The sequence below is a fragment of the Hyperolius riggenbachi genome, chromosome 4, assembly GCF_040937935.1.
Source record: "Hyperolius riggenbachi isolate aHypRig1 chromosome 4, aHypRig1.pri, whole genome shotgun sequence".
NCBI classification, from domain to species: Eukaryota; Metazoa; Chordata; class Amphibia; order Anura; family Hyperoliidae; genus Hyperolius; species Hyperolius riggenbachi.
In genome coordinates this window covers 405,776,260-405,803,349 of record NC_090649.1, presented here as the reverse complement: position 1 = coordinate 405,803,349, position 27,090 = coordinate 405,776,260, and the positions used below count along the sequence as shown (strand labels likewise).

General features: G+C 42.6%; 1 protein-coding gene across 3 annotated transcripts in view; it reads left to right on the top strand.

Moving 5' to 3' along the window:
• LOC137504210 (uncharacterized) overlaps nucleotides 1–27,090 on the top strand; it is a 160,039-nt gene that overhangs the window by 19,496 nt on the left and 113,453 nt on the right. For all 3 annotated transcript variants that reach the window (XM_068232315.1, XM_068232314.1, XM_068232316.1), the window contains 6 exons: nucleotides 5,299–5,429; nucleotides 9,571–9,737; nucleotides 10,663–10,748; nucleotides 11,838–11,918; nucleotides 17,155–17,266; nucleotides 22,420–22,595. In XM_068232315.1, the coding sequence (XP_068088416.1) occupies nucleotides 5,299–5,429; nucleotides 9,571–9,737; nucleotides 10,663–10,748; nucleotides 11,838–11,918; nucleotides 17,155–17,266; nucleotides 22,420–22,595 (753 nt within the window). The remainder of the gene's footprint in view (nucleotides 1–5,298; nucleotides 5,430–9,570; nucleotides 9,738–10,662; nucleotides 10,749–11,837; nucleotides 11,919–17,154; nucleotides 17,267–22,419; nucleotides 22,596–27,090) is intronic.

Here is a 27,090-nt window from a genome sequence, read left to right as displayed (position 1 = left end):
CTACTTAATACTTGGGGGCAACTCTACAGGGAGTGCAGAATTATTAGGCAAATTAGTATTTTGACCACATCATCCTCTTTATGCATGTTGTCTTACTCCAAGCTGTATAGGCTCGAAAGCCTACTACCAATTAAGCATATTAGGTGATGTACATCTCTGTAATGAGAAGGGGTGTGGTCTAATGACATCAACACCCTATATCAGGTGTGCATAATTATTAGGCAACTTCCTTTCCTTTTGCAAAATGGGTCAAAAGAAGGACTTCACAGGCTCAGAAAAGTCAAAGATAGTGAGATATCTTGCAGAGGGATGCAGCACTCTTAAAATTGCAAAGCTTCTGAAGCGTGATCATCGAACAATCAAGCGTTTCGTTCAAAATAGTCAACAGGGTTGCAAGAAGCGTGTGGAAAAACCAAGGCGCAGAATAACTGCCCATGAACTGAGAAAAGTCAAGCGTGCAGCTGCCAAGATGCCACTTGCCACCAGTTTGGCCATATTTCAGAGCTGCAACATCACTGGAGTGCCCAAAGGCACAAGGTGTGCAATACTCAGAGACATGGCCAAGGTAAGAAAGGCTGAAAGACGACCACCACTGAACAAGACACACAAGCTGAAACGTCAAGACTGGGCCAAGAAATATCTCAAGACTGATTTTTCTAAAGTTTTATGCACTGATGAAATGAGAGTGAGTCTTGATGGGCCAGATGGATGGGCCCGTGGCTGGATTGGTAAAGGGCAGAGAGCTCCAGTCCGACTTAGATGCCAGCAAGGTGGAGGTGGAGTACTGGTTTGGGCTGGTATCATCAAAGATGAGCTTGTGGGGCCTTTTCGGGTTGAGGATGGAGTCAAGCTCAACTCCCAGTCCTACTGCCAGTTTCTAGAAGACACCTTCTTCAAGCAGTGGTACAGGAAGAAGTCTGCATCCTTCAAGAAAAACATGATTTTCATGCAGGACAATGCTCCATCATACGCGTCCAAGTACTCCACAGCGTGGCTGGCAAGAAAGGGTATAAAAGAAGAAAAACTAATGACATGGCCTCCTTGTTCACCTGATCTGAACCCCATTGAGAACCTGTGGTCCATCATAAAATGTGAGATTTACAAGGAGGGAAAACAGTACACCTCTCTGAACAGTGTCTGGGAGGCTGTGGTTGCTGCTGCACAAATGTTGATAGTGAACAGATCAAAACACTGACAGAATCCATGGATGGCAGGCTTTTGAGTGTCCTTGCAAAGAATGGTGGCTATATTGGTCACTGATTTGTTTTTGTTTTGTTTTTGAATGTCAGAAATGTATATTTGTGAATGTTGAGATGTTATATTGGGTTCACTGGTAAAAAATAAATAATTGAAATGGGTGTATATTTGTTTTTTGTTAAGTTGCCTAATAATTATGCACAGTAATAGTCACCTGCACACACAGATATCCCCCTAAAATAGCTAAAACTAAAAACAAACTAAAAACGACTTTCAAAAATATTCAGCTTTGATATTAATGAGTTTTTTGGGTTCATTGAGAACATGGTTGTTGTTCAATAATAAAATTATTCCTCAAAAATACAACTTGCCTAATAATTCTGCACTCCCTGTAGATACTTAGTGTTGAGGGTACGTCTGGCTACCTATAATGGGCAAGGGAAATAAGGGATAAGTGACAGCTGGGACAGACAACACACTTGCTATGCGGTTCAGTGGGGGTTTGCAGATTCCTTAGAGCTACGTACAGACATGCGATAACGATCGTTCGTAAGCAACGACGAACGATCAATTAAGGAGAGAAATGAAAAGGTCGTTAGTAAAGAGGTGTTGAAAGTGGGAAACGATCAGATCGTTTCCGAACGAACGATGCGGAAGTGACGAACGTATGATGCAGCGCATCTAGTATGCTAAACGTTATTCAGATCAATGAACCCGGAACGAACGTCATTGTTAATGGCCAGTAGGAAAGAGGAAGTTGCGTACAGATATATATATATATATATATATATATATATATATATATATACACAGGGAGAGAGAGATATAGATAGATATATCTCTATCTATGTCAACATATATCTATATATCTCTATACATCTATCTACATCTATATATACATATATATATATCTATATACATATATCTATATACATCTCTCTGTCTCTCTCTCTCTGTCTGCGCATGTACGGTACTTAACGAACGATCGTTTTTGTAACGATCAGCATACACACGTACTTTTGCTAACGATCGTCGTTACAAAAAATCCGCCAGGACGGATTTCCAGTTTGCAACGACTTCAGTCGCTGATCGTTACCCTTAATGATCGTTAGCGGTTATTTTGTAACGATCGTCGTTATAAACGATCGTTAGTCGTTCGTTACCAACGACTTTAGTCGCATGTCTGTATGCCCCTCTAGAGGGCAACGCCTTAGGTGCCAGAATATCTGTGCCTATAGGCTCCTCTGAGGTAAATGTGGGCCTGTGCGTGTCAGTGTGTGTTTGTGTGCGTGCGGTTGTGCGTCTGTGTGATGAAATGAAACATGGTGTATCTGTGTTATCGTTTTAAACAGGTTCTCCAGCACTTAGCATTGCCAGAAGCAATTGCAGCCTGCTTTTAATTAAAATTGAGTTCTCAGTTACATAAGTTTGCAAACATATGCAGATGCCACATGCCATGTCTGGCTGACTTCTTATTTCTGTGTTCAAATCACTGCTATGAAAGTAAATGGCAAAAAAAACAAAGCATACAGTGGTGCATCAATGTTTGAATTTTCAGTATTTCAGCATCATTATGACCTAAAATATGATCTATTTCCAGTTTTCCTCCCACATCCCAAAGTCATACAGATAAGTTAATTGGCTAATTATTATTATTTTATTTTTTTTATTTATATAGGGCCAACATCTTCCATAGTGCTGTAGATAGTACTTAACAAATATTGGGGAACATAGACACATGAGAAGTTCAAGACATTGATATAGTCAATGTGTGGTTTGATATATCACTAAAATTGGTACACGTTCATAAAATAAAATACAGCAAAATAAGAAACAATAGCAGGAGGTCCCTGCCCATGCGAACTTACAATCTAGAAGCTTACTTCTAAATAGACTACAATGGATATACAGTATGACTATAGTTGAAATTAGATTGTGAGCTCCTTTGAGGGACAGTTAGTGTACTCTGAACAGCGCTACGGGGGATGGCTGCGCCATATAAATATAAAATAATAATAATAGGATTACATAGCAGCATGCAGTACATTCACATACATGAATGTAATACACAGTGGGCATGGTTTTGGCAAATTGCTTGGTTATAGAATTTTTCAACAGGTTGATTTGGCTAGCAGGGGAGTAACTATAGCCCAGCGGGAGGCTAAGGGGGACCTGGTTTGGAGTCGAGGAGCAGAGTGATACTTTACCTTCCTCCAGTGAGCGGAGTGCCTGGTCCTCACACCTCTCTTCACTGTAGCCTATTTCATTGTGGCTCCCATCTCTGCATGTCATGTGACCGCAGGGAGCTGCAGGGAGATTGGCTGTGCGTGGCTACAGTGCAGAGAGGCGTGAGGACCTGTCTCTCCACCCACTGGAAGAAGGTAAATTATTGCTCCACTGCTATTGCTCTATGGGGGTGGGGTTAAGAGAGGATTTTGCAGATGGGCTGGGCTTCTTTCACACTAGATCTAAATAAGGAACATTTTCCAGAATTGAGACAAGCAGATAAATGGACATGTTAACAGATTCCATATGATCTATAGGATCTGTTTAAAGGGAAGGTCCAAGCAAAATAAAAAAATGAGTTTCACTTACCTGGGGCTTCTACCAGCCCCATGCAGCCATCCTGTGCCCTCGTAGTCACTTACTGCTGCTCCAGTCCCCTGCTGGCAACTTGCCGACCTCGGAGGTCGGCTGGCCGCATTGCGTACATTTTTACGCATTCCCGCTAGTGCAGGAACATTAACACATTCATTTTTACGCGTTACTGGTTCAATGCGTAAAAATTTACGCATTGAACCAGTAACGCGTAAAAATGTATGTGTTAATGTTCCTGCACTAGCGGGAATGCGTAAAAATGTACGCAATGCGGCCGGCCGACCTCCGAGGTCGGCAAGCTGCCAGCGGGGGACTGGAGCAGCAGTGAGTGACAACGAGGGCACAGGATGGCTGCATGGGGCTGGTAGAAGCCCCAGGTAAGTGAAACTTATTTTTTTATTTTGCTTGGACCTTCCCTTTAAGCGTATCCATTTTCCACATATCTGTTGTCTGTTGTGGTAGGGGAACCCAAAGTCTTGTCTTGCACACCTTTTCAGGACACTGCATACAGTACATGACATATGCTGACATGGAAACAATGAACTTCTACAGAAACTGACTTTATCGTTTCTCACTTATGCTTTCATTGGAAATCTATGATGACTCATTTATTTAATTTATCAAAACTCGCGCTCAGGGGCGTAACTATGTATTAAAAGGCCCCTCTACAAAACTTTAAGGGGTCCCCCCTTCCTACATCCTGTGCTCAGTGGAGAGGAGGGGCCTGAATTTCCTCCACCCATGTGAACAATTCATGTGATGTGCAGAGGAACAGAGAGTAAGACCAGAGAGGACAGTGACACCTAGTGGCTGCAGCAGAAGTGTCAGGTGCAATAAATCCTATGGTGCAAGAGGCAGGGCCCCATCACTGCCGCTGCACTGATCTGTGAGTCTGACACAGCCGGAAAAGAATCCTGTGGCAGGATGGAAAAAGTTTGTGCCCCTCGTCACCGCCGTTGCCCCCTCTGTTGTGGCCATGGGGGGCTGCTACATTGTAGTTATGCATCTGTGCAGTACGCCATTATTGTTTGATCCACTTTAACCTTACATGTTGCCAATGATACATAGTGTAGACCTAGAAGTTATCCGCTTGCCTCCTTTCTAAAAAAAATGGTCTGTTTAAGGCCTCATTCACACTGGGGATCGCAAATTTTGTAACGAGTTTTTTCGCGATTTTTTTTGAGCAATCACAATTTGCTTTTTTTAACATTTCAATCGCAATTACTCTAAAATCGCAAAAAGCACTGCATTTGCATTAACCGCGAATCGCTGGCGATTCAGAAATCGGCGGAAAACGCCTGCAAATCACCCCGGTGTGAATGGGCCCCTAAGGTGTAGTGTGAATTTAACCTAACAATGCATTACAATCTCTATCATTCCTTACTGTTGTTTGTGCTGTGCTGTAGTTCCTGACATCACCTAATTATATCCATTGTCATATTGTTTGCATTTCTCATTTCTCTCCATCTTTTTAGCCCAGTAAACAGCTATTTTGTGTGTTAGGTTTACAGTGTTACTGTTACACGTGAGCAGCTGCCGTTCTGTGTCACGTTTATGGATATCCAGGAACAAATGGCTTATGAATGTCCTGTTTCCCTGACTGCTTTCTATAGGCCTGTTTCTGTTAGAGGAAGGTAAGAATAATACGATTCTGTGTACACTGATGTTTAAATAAACAGGGTGGGTGCCTGGATGGGTTGGTTTACCTTCCTGCTTATTTATTCATTTTGTCTTATGCAGTTTTTATATATATTTTAACCACTTAAGTACCAGCAGTCTCTACCCCCTTAAAGGGAACCAGAGACGAAATAAAGAAAAGATTTTATACATACCTGGGGCTTCCTCCAGCCCCATACACACGGATCGCTCCCATGCCGCCGTCCTCCGCTGCCTGCATCTACGAGAACCAGCTCCCATCACTGACGTCATCATAGCCAGCTACGCAGAAGAAGTGCGCCCTCTATGTATCTCTCTAGCGGCTGCAGAAGAGATACGCAAAGAGCGCACTTCTCCTACTCTAGACTGTCTCCGACTGACCGAATAGCGGGTAGCTGGGTTTCGTAGCTGCGGAGGACGGCGGCGTGGGAGCGATCCGTGCGTATAGGGCTGGAGGAAGCCCCAGGTATGTTTAAAATCTTTTCTTTATTTCGTCTCTGGTTCTCTTTGAGGACCAGAGACCGCTGGTACAAGAAAAGGCAGAATACTGACAAACCGCCGCAAATACCCGCTGCAACTACCATCCATCCTGCACGCTGGATACCTCAGGCCACCCACTCTGCTGTCTCTATGATGGCAGAGCTCTGTAAGCCGGTCAGGAGCCACTTTGATTGGGTCCTGACCGTGTTTATCAATGTAAGCCAATGGTAGTTGCTTACATTGGTAGACAGGGTCAGGAGCCAATGAAATCAGCTCCTGACCGGCTCAGAGGGCTCTGCCGTTATAGAGAAGGCAGAGCGAGTGAGCTGCGGTGGGCAGAGAGCAACACGATATACGGAAGTAACGAGAGCGGCGATAAAGCGTGGCATCGGTGAGCTGAAATCTACGCCCTGGCAGCCACATCAGCATCAAAACAGGGCGTACATTTCAACTAGCATCGACTGTAAACGATTAAGAAATGATAAATAAATGAAGAGCAGATATAACAAAAATATATTTACAAAGAATGTACTAAGCGCTCATGTAATCACAATATTAAAAAATAAAATCCTCTGGATCAATTGGAAATTAACATGAGGGACAGTCTAGTGATGGAGCGCTACCCTGTTAAGTGTGGTAGGGCAAATAAGCATGTAGTAAAGATAGGTGACAGGTGCTCAATTCCAACTGATGGAGTCCATCTGGTAACAGTTTATACGCAGGAAAGGGTGGATTCAGTGGCAACAGCATGCCCCCCCTTCAACACCCGACTTACCGAATCCGGCAGCCAGCAGGGCCTCAATGCACCTCTCTGGCAAACTGCATGGCACCGCCCTACTCCAAGTTACACCTGATCACCGCAGCACTGAGAAACCTTATAATACAGACTGTCATGGCTGAACATGCACATAAACTGTTGGACTCCATCAGTTTGAACTGATCGCTTGTCACGCTATTTATAATAAAATCACACATGGTAGTCAACTGCTGTTAGGAATTTTTGCTGATTACTGTAGCTTTAAGGGTGCCCGTAGTCGATGTTGCTGGCCAAGTGACCTCCCGATTCAATAATTGAATCGAATTGAAAGAGAATCGCTGCCTCAGCATAGCTGCCGATCGTTATTTCGATTGATCTTGCATCCGAAATCAGTTAAATGGATCAATCAGGAATGTTGGAAAACCTCACACCCCGCAGTGGTCACAGCGTTCAATATCTTGTCATCCAACGGGCCTCAGGCCAGTGTCTACACCCACCCTGCATTAGATATCGCAAAGTCCAACGGACCCCGGGCAGTGTTCACACGCACTTTTTTTTTTGCCCCCCTTTAGGTTCACTTTAATTGTATTATACATCCCACCAAAAGTTTGCACTAAAACAACATGCTTTTGGATGCAGAGAGTCTTGCACCACCTCCCAGCATTGCTGTCTGGACTTACCATTTACCCCTTAGCAGTTATGAATGCCAGTGCAGAGCAATGTAGCACTAAAACAAGTCTGAATATCAGAATTTTGATATGCTTGATGTGCTGTCCTAGGCACTCTGATGGACGGTAGGACCCCGAAACACATAAGCTTGAATGTGTAGCAGGAGGGGTAAAGCCATCAGCTGAGGGAATGTACACACCGGAATCGACCACACCTCCTGCTGGCCACGGATCCTGTGTCTACGGGGTGTATGCATCAAGCTGCTCTAAGCAGAATTATGTGCGTAAAGTCTTGCTGCACGATGAGTAGTGCAGAATGCAATACATTACATGCAATGCATTACACTCTACTTACCGTGTGTAAAACGTTAGGCACATAATTCTGCTTAACGCAGTTTATTGCATATGCGACTAGGTGTCTTCGGCTTAAAGAGAATCTGTATTGTTAAAATCGCACAAAAGTAAACATACCAGTGCGTTAGGGGACATCTCCTATTACCCTCTGTCACAATTTCGCCGCTCCCCGCCGCATTAAAAGTAGTCAAAAACCGTTTTAAAAAGTTTGTTTGTAAACAAACAAAATGGCCACCAAAACAGGAAGTAGGTTGATGTACAGTATGTCCACACATAGAAAATACATCCATACACAAGCAGGCTGTATACAGCCTTCCTTTTGAATCTCAATAGATCATTTGTGTGTTTCTTTCCCCCTGCAGCTATCACCCACTTAAGAGTTACAGATTGTTTCTTCCTGCAGACAGCTCTGCCCGGTGTCTGTAATTCCTCAGTATTGTGACTCCTTTCACAACAGAGGAGGATTTTTATCTAGCTTGTAAAAGATAAGAGAGCAGAGACGCTGCTGGCTTATGTAAACAACACACACACTAGAGTGTGCATAGAGGGGCCTGGAGAGGGGTGTGCATAGCAGATCAGCACGGAAGAGTTGGCAGCCTTCCAGACACAGGGTGACAAGTCCGACAGGGGAAAGATACATTGATTTATTACAGAGACAGTGATAGTAGAAAGTGCTGCAGTAAGCCAGAGCACATTAGAACAGGTTTAGGAACTTGTAGGATGGTAGAAAACAGGATGAAATTTTTGTTACAGAGTTTCTTTAATGTGCACACTTACTGCTGCCCCTATGTTCCAAATTATTATGCATATTATATTTTTTTCTGATTTTCTTAAATAGTTGATGCAAGTGGCAGTCAGCATCATTTTTGAGTAGTCAACCATTTGAGTACAAGTTGAATGTTATTGTATAAACCTCATAATGATAACGGTATGTTTTTTAAAAATAAAAAAATAAAAATGCACTGTTCCAAATTATTGCGCACAACAGAGTTTTAAAACATTTTATAGGTTGTAAAGAACTGAAAATGGTCATTTAATGAACTTGCAGCATTAGAAGGTCATATTTTAGTGGAATTAAAAGCTATTTCAATTAAAAACATCTTAACAGGTCCAGTTACATATGAACAAACAGAGCCACTATACCCGTCCTGACACTCATTCAGCTGCTCCTTGTTGTACTTTGCCTGAGGAAGCGGGTGACAGATCCGCGAGACACGTTGCAGATTTTATTGGAGTAAAAAATAAATGTTGAATACGTTTTAAAGATACATTATTGTTGTGTCATCTATGGGGAGGTAAGTCCACCAGAACCTCCCATTTTAAACTGTTTTTTTAATATATTTTATACTTTTTGGTGCCTCTGTATACACAAATCATTGAATAGCCACATGATGGATGGGTGTTTTTCTTCCTATCTATGGAGAGCGACATAGGACCGCTTATTTGATAGTAGCCTTACAATTCTTGCATCCATTTAACGTTTTTGGAGAGTTTCTGCTTGAATTTCTTTGCAGGATATCAGAATAGCAAAACCTTTTTGTATAATAATTTGGAACGTAGAGTATATGAGATTTTAAATTTAAAATCTTACACAAGGTTTTTATTTTCATGTCTTAAAACTGAATTGTATGGTTATTTCAATTTTTTTAAGATACTTGTTTACAATGAATTAGGTATTTACTTCACCATAATATTATAGAGTTCAAGTGTACTTAATTCCATTCCTTTGTTCTTGCCTTCCTTCCCCTTCTATTCGGTGGTTACATTGTAAATCAGTTTACCAATTTCTCTTAATTGTTTTTGTATAGAGAATACTTTATTCATAAATGATCCCCTTTATTTGCATACATTGTGTTGCAGTGATCCCAAACACACAATGTCAGGACCCTACATGGATATTCTAACAAGAAGGTCAAAGAGGGATCCATTGGATGAGACCATTCTTAGCGAAGACTGGAGGGTTCCTGAGTATGAATTAGACTTGAAGATGTCATCAGCAAACGTCACATGTTGTTTTTTTTATCGAGGTATCGTTTTTCAATTCCCAACTTCCGCTATATGTGCATCCTCTGGCTAATTGGCTGGCAGTAATAGTCCTGATAGAATGAAAGAACGCACTTGGATAAAGATAGATGAGGAATATAAGATTTCAGGCAAGCATGAATATTCAGCTCATTTACAGTCCACTTGCCCTCATTATTTTCTTTGGTTTTCATTGTTGTTGTTTTATAAACAAAAATGAGTTGAGGCGCTTACAGTATTTTCCTTGTCCTGTACAGACACTCAGTGGCAGAGCTGGGTTTTATCTTTGTATAAGTTTCTTAAAGGACTTACGAAGTGAAATTAGGAAAAAAGTTAATCACCTGCCTCATCTTTTAAGGCACGGAGGACGCCGTCCGCGCCCTCCGTGCCGATCCGCTGGGTCCCCCCGCTCATTAGCTTTCCGGGCCAGCTCCCGACCCCACGGCCCGGGTCGGGCTCTCCTGCCTAAAATGGCCGCTTGCTCTGGCCGCGGCTGCGCAGTCCGCATAGACACCAGAGGGGGTGGTGGACAGGGGGACAGACTCCCCAGAAAAGGCGGAGGACGGAGCAGGGGACAGTGTCACCAGAGGGGTCTGAGGACAGACACCAGAGGGGGCAGGTTCACCAGAGGGGCAGAGGACAGGGGGACAAGCATCACCAGAGGGGCCTGGAGGACGGAGACAGCAGACACTCGAGGGGACAAGGGGGCGGAGGACAGGCCAGTTCAAAATTGTAGTCTTAGGACTATATGACGCACCAACTTTTCCCCCCACTTTGGGGGAGAAAAGGTGTGTCTTATAGTCTGAAAAATACCATATATAGTGAAATCAATATACTCCCCCCTTTTCCTGATATGCAATCACCCTGTGTTCAAGTTAGTCTTGTTTGTTTTAGAAGGGATTTTATAGACGTATGTCTTTCCTTTTCCAGGTTGCAGAGATATTGTACACCTAACGGACTGTGGGAACCACGTCAGGAGCTGTCAGTTTAAGCCACTGACTGAGTTGGATGCTAAGGTTGTACACTCCATACTGTTTTTGCCTCAAATTTATTAAGGGAGGGTTCACATTTGTCAAATTCGCATGTATTTTCTAGAATGCAAATTTGCGGTACAGCTTAAAGTGTACCTGAGGCTTCCTCCAGCCCCCTCCGACCTGATCGCTCCCACGGCATCCTCTTCTTCCTCTCCATTTGCCCGGTACTGGCCCCCAAAAAACTGTCAGTTGGGGCCAGTCGGCGTATGCTCAGTCTGGCCATGCGCGCTCCCCTGTCTCATTTATGTCACATGGAGCGATCTGCGCCTACGCAGTAGTACTGCGCAGGTGCAGAACGCACCAGGCAACATGAGCACGGCGGGAGCGCATGCAGGCCAGGCTGCACATGCACAGTTGGCCCTGGACTGGAGGAGTTTCCAGGGCCAATTGCGGGCGAACGGAGAGGAAAAAGAGGACACTGTGGGAGTGATCAGGCCAGAGGGGGCTAGAGGAAGCCCCAGGTATGTATATTTTATAGGGAATTGTTTGTCTCTGGTTTCCTTTAAAACCAATGTAAGTCAACTGGTTTGTTCATACCTAAATGTGAATTTCATACCTGAGGAGAAAACTTACAGCAGTGCAGCATACCATAACTTCGCACTCCATGTGCATTTTCTTTCAGACAGTCCTTAGCTACTATGGAAAAACATGTGCGTTCAATCTCAGATGGATGCATATAGTGTCCGAGAAATTGTGGGCGAAAATACATGCACCTATTCTGTGCAGACAAGTGTGGATCCTCCCTTAAGCCCGTTTATTCAACCAAAATGATCTAATCAAAAATAATCGATTAGATGACTAAGGGTGGATTGTGAGCCCGATATGTGTCAGTTGATCCTGTGGATGTATTTGTCCTTCCTAGTGGAATTTTTCACAAATCCTGCAATAAATCTGCAGCATGTCTACTATGGATATTTTTAGCATGGAGTCTCAAGCAATCAGAAGGCAAACTTATCCAGCATCAGCCAATTCCCGTCGGTGCCAGATAACCGAGAGTCTACTGTACTCAAGTGGATTAAAAAATGTAGCATTATTTCTGTGTTTTCTTTGACGTTAGATTTGTCATTGCAGGCGGTCACAGAAAGCAAGTGGTATAAAGAGGGATTTGCCACCAGTAATGCTTCTGAATCCCACTTTAAGCATACATTGCAGGTAAAAGAATGCACAATTCTGTATAAAGATAAAATAGAAGTAACTTGATGATGTGTTGCATCAACAATAATAAAGTACAGTATCACAGAAATTCATCAAAAAATAAATATTGTCTGGAATCTCGGTCACCAAATTGAGTTCAGTCATTAGAAGGGAAATTTCCTCAAATATATAGGAGTAAAAATACAAAAAAATTGACTGTGTAACTCGCTATGTCAAAAGCTAAGATAAAAGTTTTAGGTGGACTTCCACTTTAGCCTAATATGCAGTCAAACTTGAATCCTTTTCTATTATTCATATTTGTTTGTGAACCTAAACTCTTAATTTGAATGTATTTTAAACAGCTAAGGACGGATTAGAGACAACTGGGGACTGGAGGTAGTGAAAATAAATGTATCATTGTGCCATAAGAGGAAAACTCCATGGCACATTCGTTCTGCACCACATGATCTAGATCTGATTTTAGGGTCTCATTCAGCCTGCATGCACTCTTTATTGTGGTTACCAGTATTAGCAAAGTCTTCATTCATCGTAATTGAAGAGTCAGAAATTTATGTCAACTTCCTCATGTATGTTTGCCACAGCTGGATCCCAGAGACACAGCACCACAGGCGTTCCATCCTATAGATAACAGGCAAGTTTGTGGATGTTTTAGCAATCCTGTCTTCCCACCCAAATGCACTGCAGTTGCAGTGCAGTAAATTGCTGCGACGCACCGCACAAGTGTGAAAGGACCCTGAGGGTACATCTTCATCATTATTTAGTATTTCTATAGTGCTGACATCTTCAGCAGCACTTTGACACGGTATATAGTCACTCCGCAAACTGTCACTCAGAGGGGCTCACAATCTAATCCCTACCATAGTGATCTGTCCATCATAGTTTAGTGCCAATTTTGGGGGGAAGGGGGTAAGCAATTACCTGATCTGTATGTTTTGTAGCTTTCAAATCTACATCTGAGAATATGAATTAACCCAACAAAACATGTCACGTTAATAAAAAATTTTGACAAACTGATACGTTTCACTAATAGGAAGTAAGCCTCATCCGGATAATATTTAATGTTCTTTAACCCCTTTTTTTTCTTTTTTTGAAATACATTTTGGCCACCCCTGATACTATTGTACAGCATTGTACAGCATAGAGGTGTAACACTTGAAAGACTGGAGATGAGGAACAGCCAGGTTGTGGAATGCTTAGTTGGAGTGTTGCCAGTGTGAATGTGATGAATGTGTTCCAGTTGTAAATTATACAGTAAGTAAGGGGTAGGTGATGTATCAGTGTGAGGTTTATTTTTAAAATAACATTTTTTTTTCAGTTTTATTCAAAAGTTTGAGTTCAATAATCTTTATTTGTTGCACTGTGTTCACTTCAAACTACAAACTTCTAAAGTTCCAACGACTTGTTCGCTTGTAATAAACTTTGTAAGCGTACTAAGCATAAATCACCTTGCCCTGAAAGGGTTTTGATTTCCATTCACTTCTTCTGATGTACAAGGGGTTAAGCTGCAGCTGTCTTATTAAACGAAATCCTTCATATATTATTCCTGTGTAGTGGCAGCCTTTGATCTATAGAGCACAAAGTTTAAGTAGGAGGTTAGTAGTCATGCCACTTTATGACTTGCTACAGTGAACTTCATTAAATTTAACAAGCCCAATAAAAAAACAATGTGATAATGCATCACTGCTTATGGCTCCGTGAACCATGGATGCATTGCGCACACTTGACATATTTATACCATTGAATGACTCCTGTTACCAGTACTTTGCAAAACAAAGAGCCCCCTTTCCTTTCTAGCCCAGTGGCATTAAATTGTATTTCCAACAAAGACAGTATTGCCAAATTAACTGGCATTGTATTTTTAGGGGGCTTTCATGTTCTATGCGTTTTTTTAAGGGACATGAGTCCTACAGATAAGAAGCTCATGTGTTATATCTTAATATCCCCTGAAAAATCAGTCTGCAGCATCATCTTAAATTTCACCTGTCACAAGCCTAATTCAGTCATTTATTAGGAAGGAAGAGGGGAAAAGTTAAAAACAGTTTAAAGGGAAGAAGAAATACTCACATCAGTGAAATATACCACTTCTGTGAGGGTAAATATGGTACATTTTTTTTAACGCACATAATACAATAACATTGGTAAAGACAAGTGCATTTCTTCCATGTGACTCAAAGTGCATAGATATATCTCAGTTCAATACAGGGTTGCAGGCTGGGCTGTGTTATATAAGAACTAGTCAGGTGTTCATAAATGCCACACTAAACAGGTGGCTTTTCAGTTTGGACTTAAATGTTCAGAGGGATGGAGATGTTCCGATTGGGTGTGGCAGGGAATTCAAAAATGTAGGGGCAGTATGACAGAAGGCTCTATCTCCAAGGGATCTGAGGTGGACCAAGTTAATAGACTTTCATCTAAGATTGGGGGGGGGGGGGGGGGTGATTCAGCTGCAACAAATACTTGAGGTATCTAGGGCCCAGATTGGGCATCATACTAGTCTTTAGTGTATTTGTTAAAATGTATTTACCCCACATAAGTGGTATACATCATTGAGGCAAGCCTTCCTTCTTACCTTTTAAACAGTTTGTAACTTATTTATTCTTTTTGGAGCACCTCCTTCCTCCTAATGTATTTATATATTTCCCTCACCCGTGTGGGTGTGTGTGTGTGTTGGGGAGGGGCAAGTCAGAGATCCTCTGGAACTATCTGTTGGCATGAGACCCAAGTGAAGATGGGCGTTGCTTATAAGCCTACTACCTGTGGTTGCCAGTATTGCAACCCATGCTTATGCCTCTCTTTTATATCTACTTACATGTTTTGGGCCAGTTACATATTACACTATACAGGGCTCCAGGGGTCTCTGTGTTTTTGTGTCCTGGAAGGGCCTTCAGACCACTCCAGACATCCGCTTCTAAATCAATAGTTGTTACCAGAGCCAGTTCTTGGGTATAGGCAAAGTAGGCAGTTTCGTAGAGCACAACAGCAGTGGGTGCCAAAGAATCATCCCAATCACATTACTCTTTATGCAATGAATACAGAGGCGCCAGCAGAATAAAACAATGACCAATATAAAAACAATAAAATCAGGGGGGGTAAGGGTGGACTTATCTCCCCAGAAGGCAAGCATAACCACTGTGATTAGTATAGACAAAAATTTAATCTGTACTCCAAGTAAAACAATTGCAACGCGTTTCGCGGGTCTTAAGCCCGCTTCCTCAGGCAAAATACAAAAAGGAGCAGCTCGGAAGTTGTGCAGTTGAGTGCAGTGCCTCTGTTGCCTGCCTCTGCTGCTCCTTTTTGTATTTTGCCTGAGGAAGCGGGCTTGAGACCCGCAAAACGTGTTGCAATTGTTTTACTTGGAGTACAGATTAAATTTTTGTCTATACTAATCACAGTGGTTGTGTTTGGCTTCTGGGGAGGTAAGTCTACCCTTACCCCCCTGATTTTATTGTTTTTATATTGGTTTTTGTTTTATTCTGCTGGCCCCTCTGTATTCATTGCATACTGTTATCCATCTGGTGGATGGGTGTGAACACCCCTTCTATCCTACTACAGAGAGCGACTTCTTAGCCTGAGTGGGGACAGGCCTAATATCCCCATATGCGCAAAGAGTGGTTGCCTGATACTTGGCAACCCATGTTTGTGAGTATATCTCTATCTGCTATTCACATTTTATCTCAATACCATCAATAATACACTATTGGGAGCTCAGTCTCTTTTTTTGTGTTTTGCTTTACATATCGATTCGTGGACATTACACTTTATGGACATTGTGACGTCAGAGTGTTTGAGCCAGTGTCAGCCTCGCAGTTCGGGTTCCTTTCCAAGGGACCGATAAAATGACCCCTGTTGTGTTCTAATATGACCACAGTTAGGGTTGTGAACTCTTGCCTAAAAGTAGCATACTAATAGAAAAATAAATAAATAAAAAGATTCCAGGTTAAATCAACTCCAGTGACTGCTTTTCTGGGGAAAAAAAATCCTTCCTAAAGTAACTGTACCCTCGGATTAGCTAAGCAGTGTCATAGTCCATCAATTAACAAACAATTTGGCGGCCTCAATATAATTTGCGCACCACCCGATTGGGGAGACACTCAGGTACCTTAGAACAATATTCAAACATAAAGTTCAAACCAGAGTGTCTTCATGTGCTTCAACAATTTTTAATTTACAGCCTGCAAAACTTTTTACAAAACATGGTTCACACTACATCTAAAATTTCTAAAACCAAAGCTCAGCATGTGAGCTCTAATAATTACCCACTGTCCCCATCATGGTAAATCACCGTATTGATCGCCCAGCTTACGCCTATGCAGACCAACCGGTAAATCCAATCATGTCTGGACAATTGTGGGCCCTCCACCAGGCGCACACCCAAGGCCTCCTCATTCACACTCCAGCAATTGTGCACTGTTGCTTTAAGATGAAGCTTATTTTTATCTTCTGCTACCCCCGGCCAGTCCTTGGCTTTTCTCTAGTTTGAGTAAAAAGGAAGACCTATCAATCCTACATAACATGGGGATATAGCCACTAGGAACACATCCACCTTCTTCCTATCTCATCTCCGTATTGCCACAGATCAGGTTTTCTTCAATGCAAGTGACGTATACTGGCCAGCATTAGATTACAGTCCAATTGCTTCTCAGAGCGGTGGTTTTACTCAAACTAGAGAAAAGCCAAGGACTGGCCGGGGGTAGCAGAAGATAAAAATAAGCTTCATCTTAAAGCAACAGTGCACAATTGCTGGAGTGTGAATGAGGAGGCCTTGGGTGTGCGCCTGGTGGAGGGCCCACAATTGTCCAGACATGATTGGATTTACCGGTTGGTCTGCATAGGCGTAAGCTGGGCGATCAATACGGTGATTTACCATGATGGGGACAGTGGGTAATTAGAAGAGCTCACATGCTGCAGCTTTGGTTTTAGAAATTTTAGATGTAGTGTGAACCATGTTTTGTAAAAAGTTTTGCAGGCTGTAAATTAAAAATTGTTGAAGCACATGAAGACACTCTGGTTTGAAGTTTATGTTTGAATAAGCAGTGTCATAGCTGTGTAACCAGGGAACAGAGACCTTACATGGAAACCCAGTAATGGAGACTGTAAGGTTCTGCATAAATTAACATGGTTGGGTACAGATATCCAGAATTTGTGAAACTAAAACATTTTTCTACATAATTTATAAATCGAAGCTGTTTTCTGTATTAGTCATTGTATACCTATAAATTATTTATTTCCATAGGAGAGAAACTGGGAGAAAAGGCTTCAGCAAGTCCACAATAGCGACATAGACAAGCTGTGCAGTCAGGCTGAAGAACATGTACGCCTTTATAGGAAGACACTTCCAAAGCCAGGTGAGCAGACAATTTTTATATATTACAAATAGAGGGAAGACATGAGATGCAAATATTTCAGGTTTCAATTAAAATTTCATGCAGCATGTAACTCACCCAAACTAAGCACTCTTTTCCACTGGAGGCTGATCTGCCCACTTGAGGGGCACGTGGGAAGGCCAAAGTGCCTGTTGTGGAGCAGCTCAGCCTCCCACCTTCTAGCCACAAGAGGCATTTGGCTGCAACTACACATTTATCACGTATGACACACGACAGCGTTACCTGGTGGCTTAAAGACATCACATACCACGTCCGAGAACTGCAACCGCGATGCTCAGATGCAACTTAATGGGGGCCGCCTGTCCACCGCCCATGCTAAGCGCTAGCAAACGGTGAATGGGAGCAGCTGACAGGCAGTGAATTCACCGCCTTCAGTTGCTTGTGGAAAGAGACCTTAATACGCAGATGTTGCATTTGTTCGGCTGACTTCCAAGCGGCATGGTCATTTATCATCACTCGTAAGGCTTTTGTCAAACTGTGAGGTATTTTCTACGGCTCATTCACACTACGGGCTCGATTCACAAAGCCGTGATAAATGCTATCGGCAGAGTGAGTGAGCAGCGGCGGGGAGACATCGGCGAGATCGTTGGGAGTGGCGAATGCGGCGAGAACACGCGGCGTTGGTGGATTCAAATCCATGCCCTGGCAGCCGGGTAGCCATGAAAACAGGGCATAGATTTCAATCACTAAGGTCCTTAAAGAGTAACTGTCAGGCTGCAAAAGCTAATTTAAACCTCTATTCTCCTGTGTTAAACAGTTTAGAAGGAAGCCAAAAAGGCAATACTGAAGTTAAAAATCTCTTTTACTTTTGATGTGTGCTGAACAGCAAGGCTGTTACTCCCAAGCTCGTAAGGAGGACGACAGGCCGCATAACATACTGCAAAGCATTCTGGGTCTGCTTCTCCCCAGTGCACTACCTTGGGTCCTCCCCTTCATTTCCCTATCACGCCCTAAGGCTGTGAGAAGTTGCAGGCTCATGTTACAGCAGCCTAAACTCACAGCACTGAAAAATCACAGGGCACATGTTCCGTTAGAGTATACTGCATGAGTCCGCTATTGTTCCTAGCCACGTGACTAATTAATATTCACTACACAGTAGTGTTGTCCATTAGGATCTTTTTTGTGAGTCGAATCATCAGGAAGCAGGGAGGATATGACATCACAATTGGCTTCATAGGAGACAGACAAACATGGAACCTGCCATGAGCTGTCAGGAGCATCATTCTCTGCAAATACTATATAAAAATTCTGTGAAATCCAAACGTGGACAGTGAAATGCATATGTAATGTAAGTACAGCCAATATTTAGCTACTGATATATGTGTTTTTTTTCTCTGAGACCCTATACCTAACAGCTCCTCTTTAAAGAGACACTGAAGCGAAAAAAAAATATGATATAATGAATTGGTTGTGTACTATGAATAATTACTAGAAGTTTAGCAGCAAAAAAAATATTCTCATATTTTTGTTTTCAGGTATATAGTGTTTATTCTAACATTGCATCATTCTATAATATGTCCAGATTACACAACACGCAGCATTCAAAATGATTCTTTCAGAGCAGTCTGTGAACTAATGACCTCTCCTCTAGCAGAGAAAAAGTAAATAGTTCAATAACACTTGAGATAATAAAAGTCAGATACCAGCCCTCTCCACGACTTTGAAAGTCGCAGAGCTGAATTGCTTTTTTGCATAGAGATAACAACTGGAGTTTCTTAACTCTTCCTGTACTGGAAACAATTAGGCTGATGTATCTGATCTTAATGTTTTATTTCTTAGCTGTACTACACATACAAATCATAATACCATAATTTTTTTTTGCTTCAGTGTCTCTTTAACTAGTTAAATAGAGTCTGAAGCCATCAAAAATACTTCTTTTTACTTGCCATTTACCTTAAAGGGACTCCGAGCAGTGCAGAAACTATGGAAAGATGCATATCATTTTAAAGCTCTCTTTCTCCTCTTTCCGATAATATATAAACCGCTGCCCTACGCCTTTTAGTTTTTGCGATTGAAATTGCAGCGGCCGCGATTTCAATCGCGAAAATAAAGAAAACTAAAAGGCATACGGCAACGATTTAGGTGTCGCCAGAAAGAGGAGAAAGAGAGCTTTAAAATGATATCCATCTTTCCATAGTTACATTGTATTACACAGGCCGACTTTTTCTGCTGAATAGAGCTGCTGACACTGGGGAAAGTGTCGTCCTGTGTAATACAAGTAACTATGGAAAGATGGATATCATTTTAAAGCTCTCTTTCTCCTCTTTCTGGCGACACCTAAATCATCGCTCTACGCCTTTTAGTTTTCTTTATTTTCGCGATTGAAATCGTGGCCGCGGCATTTTCAATCGCGAAAATAGCGAAAACTAAAAGGCGTAGGGCGGTGATTTATATATCATTGGAAAGAGGAGAAAGAGAGCTTTAAAATGATATGCATCTTTCCATAGTTTCTGCACTGCTCGGAGTCCCTTTAAGCAATATGAGCATAGCTGAAATGCCACATTCCGGCGGCAGAACAATGTATTTATACCCCCAAAATCCCGGGGCAAAATTCCACAGTTTTCCAGGTTGTGGGTTTTGTTGCCCGGGGAGGTAGAGCTTTGCGCTGTAGCTCTGCCTCTACTGGAGTCAATCTCTGCCGATCTCCGCCTTTCCCCACCCCACTCAGTGAAAGAAGACTGAGAGTGGTGGGGAGAGGCGGCGATCAGTGGAGATTGACTCGAGTAGAGGCAGAGCTACTGCGCAAAGCTCTGTCTCTACCAGGAAGCGATCCCGAATTTTGCCACAGGGATTTGGGGGGCATTAAGGCATCGTTCTGCCGCAAGAATGCAGCATTTCAGCTATGCTCATATTGCTTAAAAGGAACCTTAACTCAAAAAAATAAAATAAAAGGGAGACACCGAAATTAGTTTTACTTACCTGGGGCATCTACCAGCCCCTTGCAGCCATCCTGTGCCCTCGCAGTCACTCACGCTCCTCCGGTTCCCCACCGCCAGCTAGTTTTGTTTTTGCCAACTCAAAGTCGGCAGGCCGCCACGCATACCTTTGCGCGCATACCGACTGCTGCAGGAAGCTATCGCGGACATTAACATGTACATTTTTACATACATTTTTATGCATGTGTTGATGTCCACGATAGCTTCCTGCACCAGCGGGAATGCGTGCAAAGGTACACGTGGCGGCCTGCCAACTCCGAGTTGACAAAAACGAAACTAGCTGGCAGCGGGGGACCGGAGGAGCCGTGAGTAACTGTGAGGGCAAAGGATGGCTGGAGGGGGCTGGTAGATGCCCCAGGTAAGTGAAACTCATTTTTCTTTTTTTTTTAGCGTTAAGGTTCCCTTTACAGCGGTATAAAACCCTGACATAATATTCAATAAAAACAGGTTTTCCTACTTTTTATATGCAATACGGTTATCATATTTGCATTGGTGCATAAGTATTATTATTCATTTAGAAATTACAAGTTGCCAAAAGTACAGTTTTTTGCTTTGAGAGCTGCCTTTGCATTTTATTCAAAACTGGTTTTATTCATCTTGTATTGAAAGCTTTGAGTTTCTGTCGGTGTCCAGGAGCTTCTGCACAGTCAGAGAATGTGTCACATTCCTCACTTGATACAATTAAGTAAACACAAGATAACATTATCTCCACTTCGGATGCGTCCAGCTTTCTCTGCACTGAACTTTTAAGTCCTGTGTTTAACTAACTGAATGCTGTTCTAGTAAAAAAAATGCTGGTTGTGTATAATATGCTGTAAATAATTTTTTAGAGCAAAGAAGAAATGCTGGTTTTCATTCCGCTTTAAAGTGAACCTTAAGTCAAATGGAAAAAATGAGATTTACTCACCTGGGGCTTCCCTCAGCCCCCAGCAGCCGATCGGTGCCCTCGCAGCTCCGCTCCGATGTCCCAGGACCCGCCGGCGAGCACTTCCGGTTTGGCCGTCACCGGCCGACAGGCATGGGAATGCGAGTGATTGTTCGCGTTCCCAGCCTGTATATCGCCCCCTATGCTGCTATTGCAGCCAGGAGGTCGTAATAGCAGCATAGGGGGCGATATACAGGCTGGGAACGCGAACAATCACTCGCGTTCCCATGCCTGTCGGCCGGTGACGGCCAAACCGGAAGTGCTCGCCGGCGGGTCCTGGGACATCGGAGCGGAGCTGCGAGGGCACCGATCGGCTGCTGGGGGCTGAGGGAAGCCCCAGGTGAGTAAATCTCATTTTTTCCATTTGACTTAAGGATCACTTTAATATTAATGGCAAGTTAAAAGAAGTATTTTTTTTTGGCTTCAGACTCTCTTTAACCAGAAGTCTCAAGCAACCAGAAACAAAACTGTCCTTGCGGGATGCATAAATCTACATTTACGCCTCTTTATACAGTAATAGACCTCTGTCACATTACGATAAGTATGTCTTAATTTGTTTTTTAATTACTGTATTTCAACATTAATAGAGAGTCTATGATACATGGACAGTGTGGGGTACATTATTATTTTTTTTAACTAGGCCTATTTTTAACATTAACTCTTAAGAAACCAGACACCACGCGTACCCGGCATCAGCCGATCCCCCATTGCTGCCACTATGACACTGGGAAAGGGACTTCTACTGCCAAGTAAAATGTAGAAGGGAGGGAGTTCACCACTGGACATTGAGGTGGGCTGCAACTTGATCCTAGTGTTCAATTTCGTCCCATTTTGTATTTGAATTGGCGGAACAACAGATTTATTCAGCTATTTGTATTACGGTATATTCTCTTGCAGCTGGAGGTCTCCTATTCCATCCTCCCTCCATAATAATTAGTTTGAACATGTACTGTTCTTATGCCAATCTTTCATCATGGCGGCTGCCTTGAGCTTTGTATAGCCAACTATATCTAAAGTGTTTTGTCATCGCTACATGAACATCAGCAATATTGCACAATGCGATTGCCATGTGCATGGCCAGCATAAGAGACGTAAGAAGCCTTGGTGCCGTCATTCATTATACGCATGCCCATTCGAAGCTAAAATGTCATTTGAGGTGAAGTTGGCTTCAAAGGTCACAGTAAGAACTGAGCATAACAATGTAACATCATGCTAGAAATACCACTAGACATGCATTTTGCTTTACACTGCAGGTGATGTGCTCAGCTACAAGGATGGGATGTCACCACTGGATTCTCTTCACCAAGCAGCAGCTTGCTACGCATCAGCAATCAAGCTTCAGCCAAAGAATGCCACGTTCCATTTCCATCTTGCCACAGTGTTGGAGGAGTTTTACTATGCTGCTGAAATCTATGGATTAAGGAGAAAAGTAAGTGTGCCTCCAGCAGCCCCATACATGTCAATACATGTGAAAAACGGGGCTAATCATTATTATTATTATTTCTACTACTATTAGTATTATTTAATAATAATAAGGGCTCTGACGCAGGAGACCAGGGTTCGATTCTTGGCTCTGCCTGTTCAGTAAGCCAGCACCAATTCAGTAGGAGACCTTGGGCAAGTCTCCCTAACACTGCTACTGCCTATAGAGCGCGTCCTAGTGGCTGCAGCTCTGGCGCTTTGAGTCCGCCAGGAGAAAAGTGCAATATAAATGTTATTTGTCTTGTCCTCTCTTGTCTATTCAGTAAGTAGTTTCTTGGGCAAGTCTCCTTAACAATGCTACTGCCTACTGAGTGCACTCTAGTGGCTGCCTCGCAATCGCTTTTAGTCCGACAGGAGAAAGGCGCTATACAAATACTGCTATTATTATTATTATTACTGAGATGGGGTGAAGAACATGACTTTTACTGACCTGGGGCTTCTTCTAGTCCCCTTAGTCTGTCAGATCTCTGAGTATCTTTCTGGTCCACTCCGTTGCGTTGCTGCCAGCCTAATGAAAGCCCACGACTGACTGAGATGTGGACTACTGTCCATGTGCTGTCCCAGGTGTGCACCGCCTCCTCTTGTGGCCAGGAGCATTATGCATGTGCGCAGTTACAAGACTATACAAACTGTGCATATGCAGAATTCCCCTGGCAACAGGAGCACACTCAAGAAGGCGCGTTGCCATGACAGTCAGCACATGTGCAGTTCATGGACTATCTATTGGCAGACAGCAGTGCAGCATAGACTCAGAAGACACTGAGGGACCTAACAAATTATGGAGGGGGGGGGGGGGGAGTAGCCCCAGGTAAGTAAAAGTTGCCTTCAATGTCTCGAGTTTACATTAAAATTCTTTAGACAAATCATATTCATTTTATTTGATTGGGGATGTGTAGTATTCAAGAACAATTGCAGTTCTAAAAATAAGTTTATTTAAGGATCACCATTGTGAAAAATTGTAAAATTCAAAATGTAAAATCCTCGTGTACACCTACGTACAGGATCCAAAAATCTGACCAAAACACAGACGGTGGAAAAGGACCCTTAAAGAGACACTAAAGAGAAAAACAGGTGCACTCTATTTAGTCATTAGCACTCATCAGGCAATGTCTATGGGCAACTGACTGCACTCAGACCAAAAGGGGCTGAATATTTACCCACACGCCACTTTGCAGTTTTATTATTTGTAAAGAAATGTTTGGAATCATGTATGATTTTCATTCCACTTCTCAGGTGTACACCACTTTGTATTGGTCTTTCACGTGGAATTCCAATACCATTGATTCATGTTTGTGGCAGTAATGTGACAAAATGTGGAAAACTTCAAGGGAGCCGAATACTTTTGCAAGCCACTGTATAGAAGTTATCAATACCAGCGTACAGGGCCGGTCTGAGGCAGAGTGGTTGGGGACCTGGGACGCCTCTTAGTCTAATAGCAATCAGTGTTTGATGGCTGGGGTGGGAGGGATGGAGGGGCGCCCTTAGGTGTCTCAGCCTTGGGTGCTGGAGGACCTTGTCCTGGCTCTGCCCGCGTAGCACCATTGAAGATCTAATACTGCAGTTGAGGGAGGGCCCCTAGTGGGCCCTTCTAGTCCAAGGGAAAAGTACAGTCGTAACCTTTGCATCCCCTATTGCTACGTCACTGAGTATACAATCATAGTACCAGCACTGGCGTGGCTCTCACATGTCCTTCCCACCTTTCCATGGAACAGATTATTGTGTGTATGGAACATTACCCTATCACTGGAATCATCTTTAAACCACACAAGCCTGATACTTATACCTAATATTGTGAATAAATGTATGTTTACAAAACCTAACACAAACCAAAGCCTCTACACTATTCCTACTTTGATAAGAGCAGAAGCATCTAAAATGATCATAGAACTAACTGGAAACTAACATAAGCATCAGCGAAATAAAAAGATGAAAGGGGAAAAAAATGTAGAGTCAAAGTCCAGCTGGCCGGGGTGTAACAACAAACCATGGGTTCCCCAGCAAAACATTGATGTTCCTCCCCCACATCACATTCTCTGTCTTCCTTTCCTGACAGCCTGGAGCCCACCTGTCTTGAGTTGTATGACAAGTGTGGCTATTGAGATCCCCCACCCATAGCAAGTGTGGCCACAACAACACCTAATCTGGAGGCTGAATCTCTGTGTTGGAAGGAGGGAGCGATAGTCGTTGGGGTCACCATAGATCTGGGCTTCTTACCGTTGCAGGGGCTGCCCCCTCTATAGATATCTCCCTGCAAGCTGGTTTTGTCACAGTCAGATCTGTTTAGTCTGTTTTTTTCTTGTTCTTTAGCAGAGACCAGTTAAACGTTTGCACAGGTCACTGCTGATTCTGGCCTATTGCTGATTGTGGCTGATTCTGGCAGTAGATGGACAAAAAGTGATTAGTCAGCTATTTTATCTCATTTAGTTTCAGTTAAGGTGGCATATAACAAAATGATGTAAATTTTATGGCAATTCGATCGGGTGTGGTTTATTTTTCGAATCGATTTTTATGAAAATTGAATAGTGTAGGGTAGATTGTCAATTACTTGTTTTCAATCGTTTTTTTTTTATTTTATTTTTTTTATTAAAAATAATTGGGGAAAATTGAATACATGTGTGTGATACACTGGTCAGATTTTTCAAATGTTACAATCAATCAAAAGCATTGATCATAATTCCATGGTGCTGTACAAAGTAAGAAACGAATACGTAGTACATAATAATACAGACAAATGGTTTACACCAATATATACTGTACAAAATACAGAACTGGTACAAAATACAGAATTGGTAACTACAGTGACAAAAGTAACATGATAAATAAAAAGTATAATGAATCCCAAGACTCAAAAGTGGGGGAGAGCCCTGCCCTTGCGAGTTTACAATCTGAAGGAATAGGGGGGAGTATAACACGAGGTGGGGTAGTATATACAATAAACCTACCTAGAGGCAGTGTGTTTCAGGATATCTAGAGTGCAACGTGGCCTTAGGACAAAGGGGAAGTGGCCTAAGGTAGAGCGTATGCTTGTCGGAAGAAGTGAGTTTGGAGAGAGTTTTTAAAGATAACAAAGCTACATACTGTATATAAAAGATGGTATAGTGTTGGTGTGTGGTCACATTTAGAACTGTCCCCGCAGTCTGGAAGTGTGCAAAAGGGTTGCATGGACATTTTATGGCTCTGGAAACTCTGTTCCCTGGATAGCCTGTCCGGCTGTCCCTCAAGGTGGGTTTCCAGACAAATTCTAAATCTTCATAGTGGCAACTCTTGCAGGCACCAAGCTGGCACAGACAGTTGCACCACATATGAAAAGCATAAAGGTGGCCACTAACGATCCAATTTCTAGCGAAAAATCGTTCAAGAGATCAGAAAATTCTGATCGGAAGAAAAATCGTTCACTACACCATCAATGAACCAGCCTTTCCTTTTTATCTGTCACAACCAACAAGAAAATCCAAATTTTGATTTGACAACAATCCATTCGGACGACTATTTTTATAATCGTTAGTAATCGATTGTGTCCATCAATGGAGATTATTTACAACCAATCCAATCAGAATTTCTGATCGGTCGAACGATTTTTCGCTAGGAATTGGACAGTTAGTGGCCACCTTAAGACTTCTTACTTCCGATTTTATGTGGCTCCTAGCTGTCTGTTTGTTGTAACCATTTTATGATTCTCACGTGATTTTGCAGGTAATGCATCATGATTGTGAGACTGTTGTCAGGGACGGATCTAGGGGGAGGCAAGCGGGTATCTTGCCCCAGGCGCAGTTTGTTGAATTCTTAAAAAGGCGGCAAGATAAATGTCAGTTTAGGCACCAAAACCTGACCTTTAGGCGCCAAAACTGACCTTGCCCCAGGCGCAACTTGGTCTTGATCCGTCCCTGACTGTTGTGGCAGACATTATGGAGATATGAAAAAACTGGAATCTCTGTAGAAAGTGAAATAATGGATAGCCTGGCTAGATCTTTGAACAGGTTTAACTTTCCAACTTGTAATTATGAACTTGCAATAGTTATTAGGGATGCTGCTTCCTGGCTGAGGGATTATATGAGGCACCTGGTTTTCCACTCCTGAAAGAGGAAATTCATTTTACTAGCCTTGTCTGCTGTCATATCAAAATGGATTAAGCCTACTTATGAATTTTTAATACGATTGATTTTAGTTTCCAGCTGCTGTATTTGTAAGAGGCTTTGGGCCCGATCTAATTCAGTTTTTCTCCTAAATTTTCTCGCAGGTGATGTGTGCTAGGTGGAAAAAAATGATCCCTTAGGAGAATACTTTGGAGAAAAAGTTCACCACAATCGTAGCCGATCATCTACAACTATCAATAGTTAGGATTAGGCATTAGGTGAGGGGGTTTGAGATTGGCACCTACAGGGGCGAAGTTAGGGTTAGGCATTAGGTGTGTGTGTGTGGGGGGGGGGGTAAGATTAGGCACC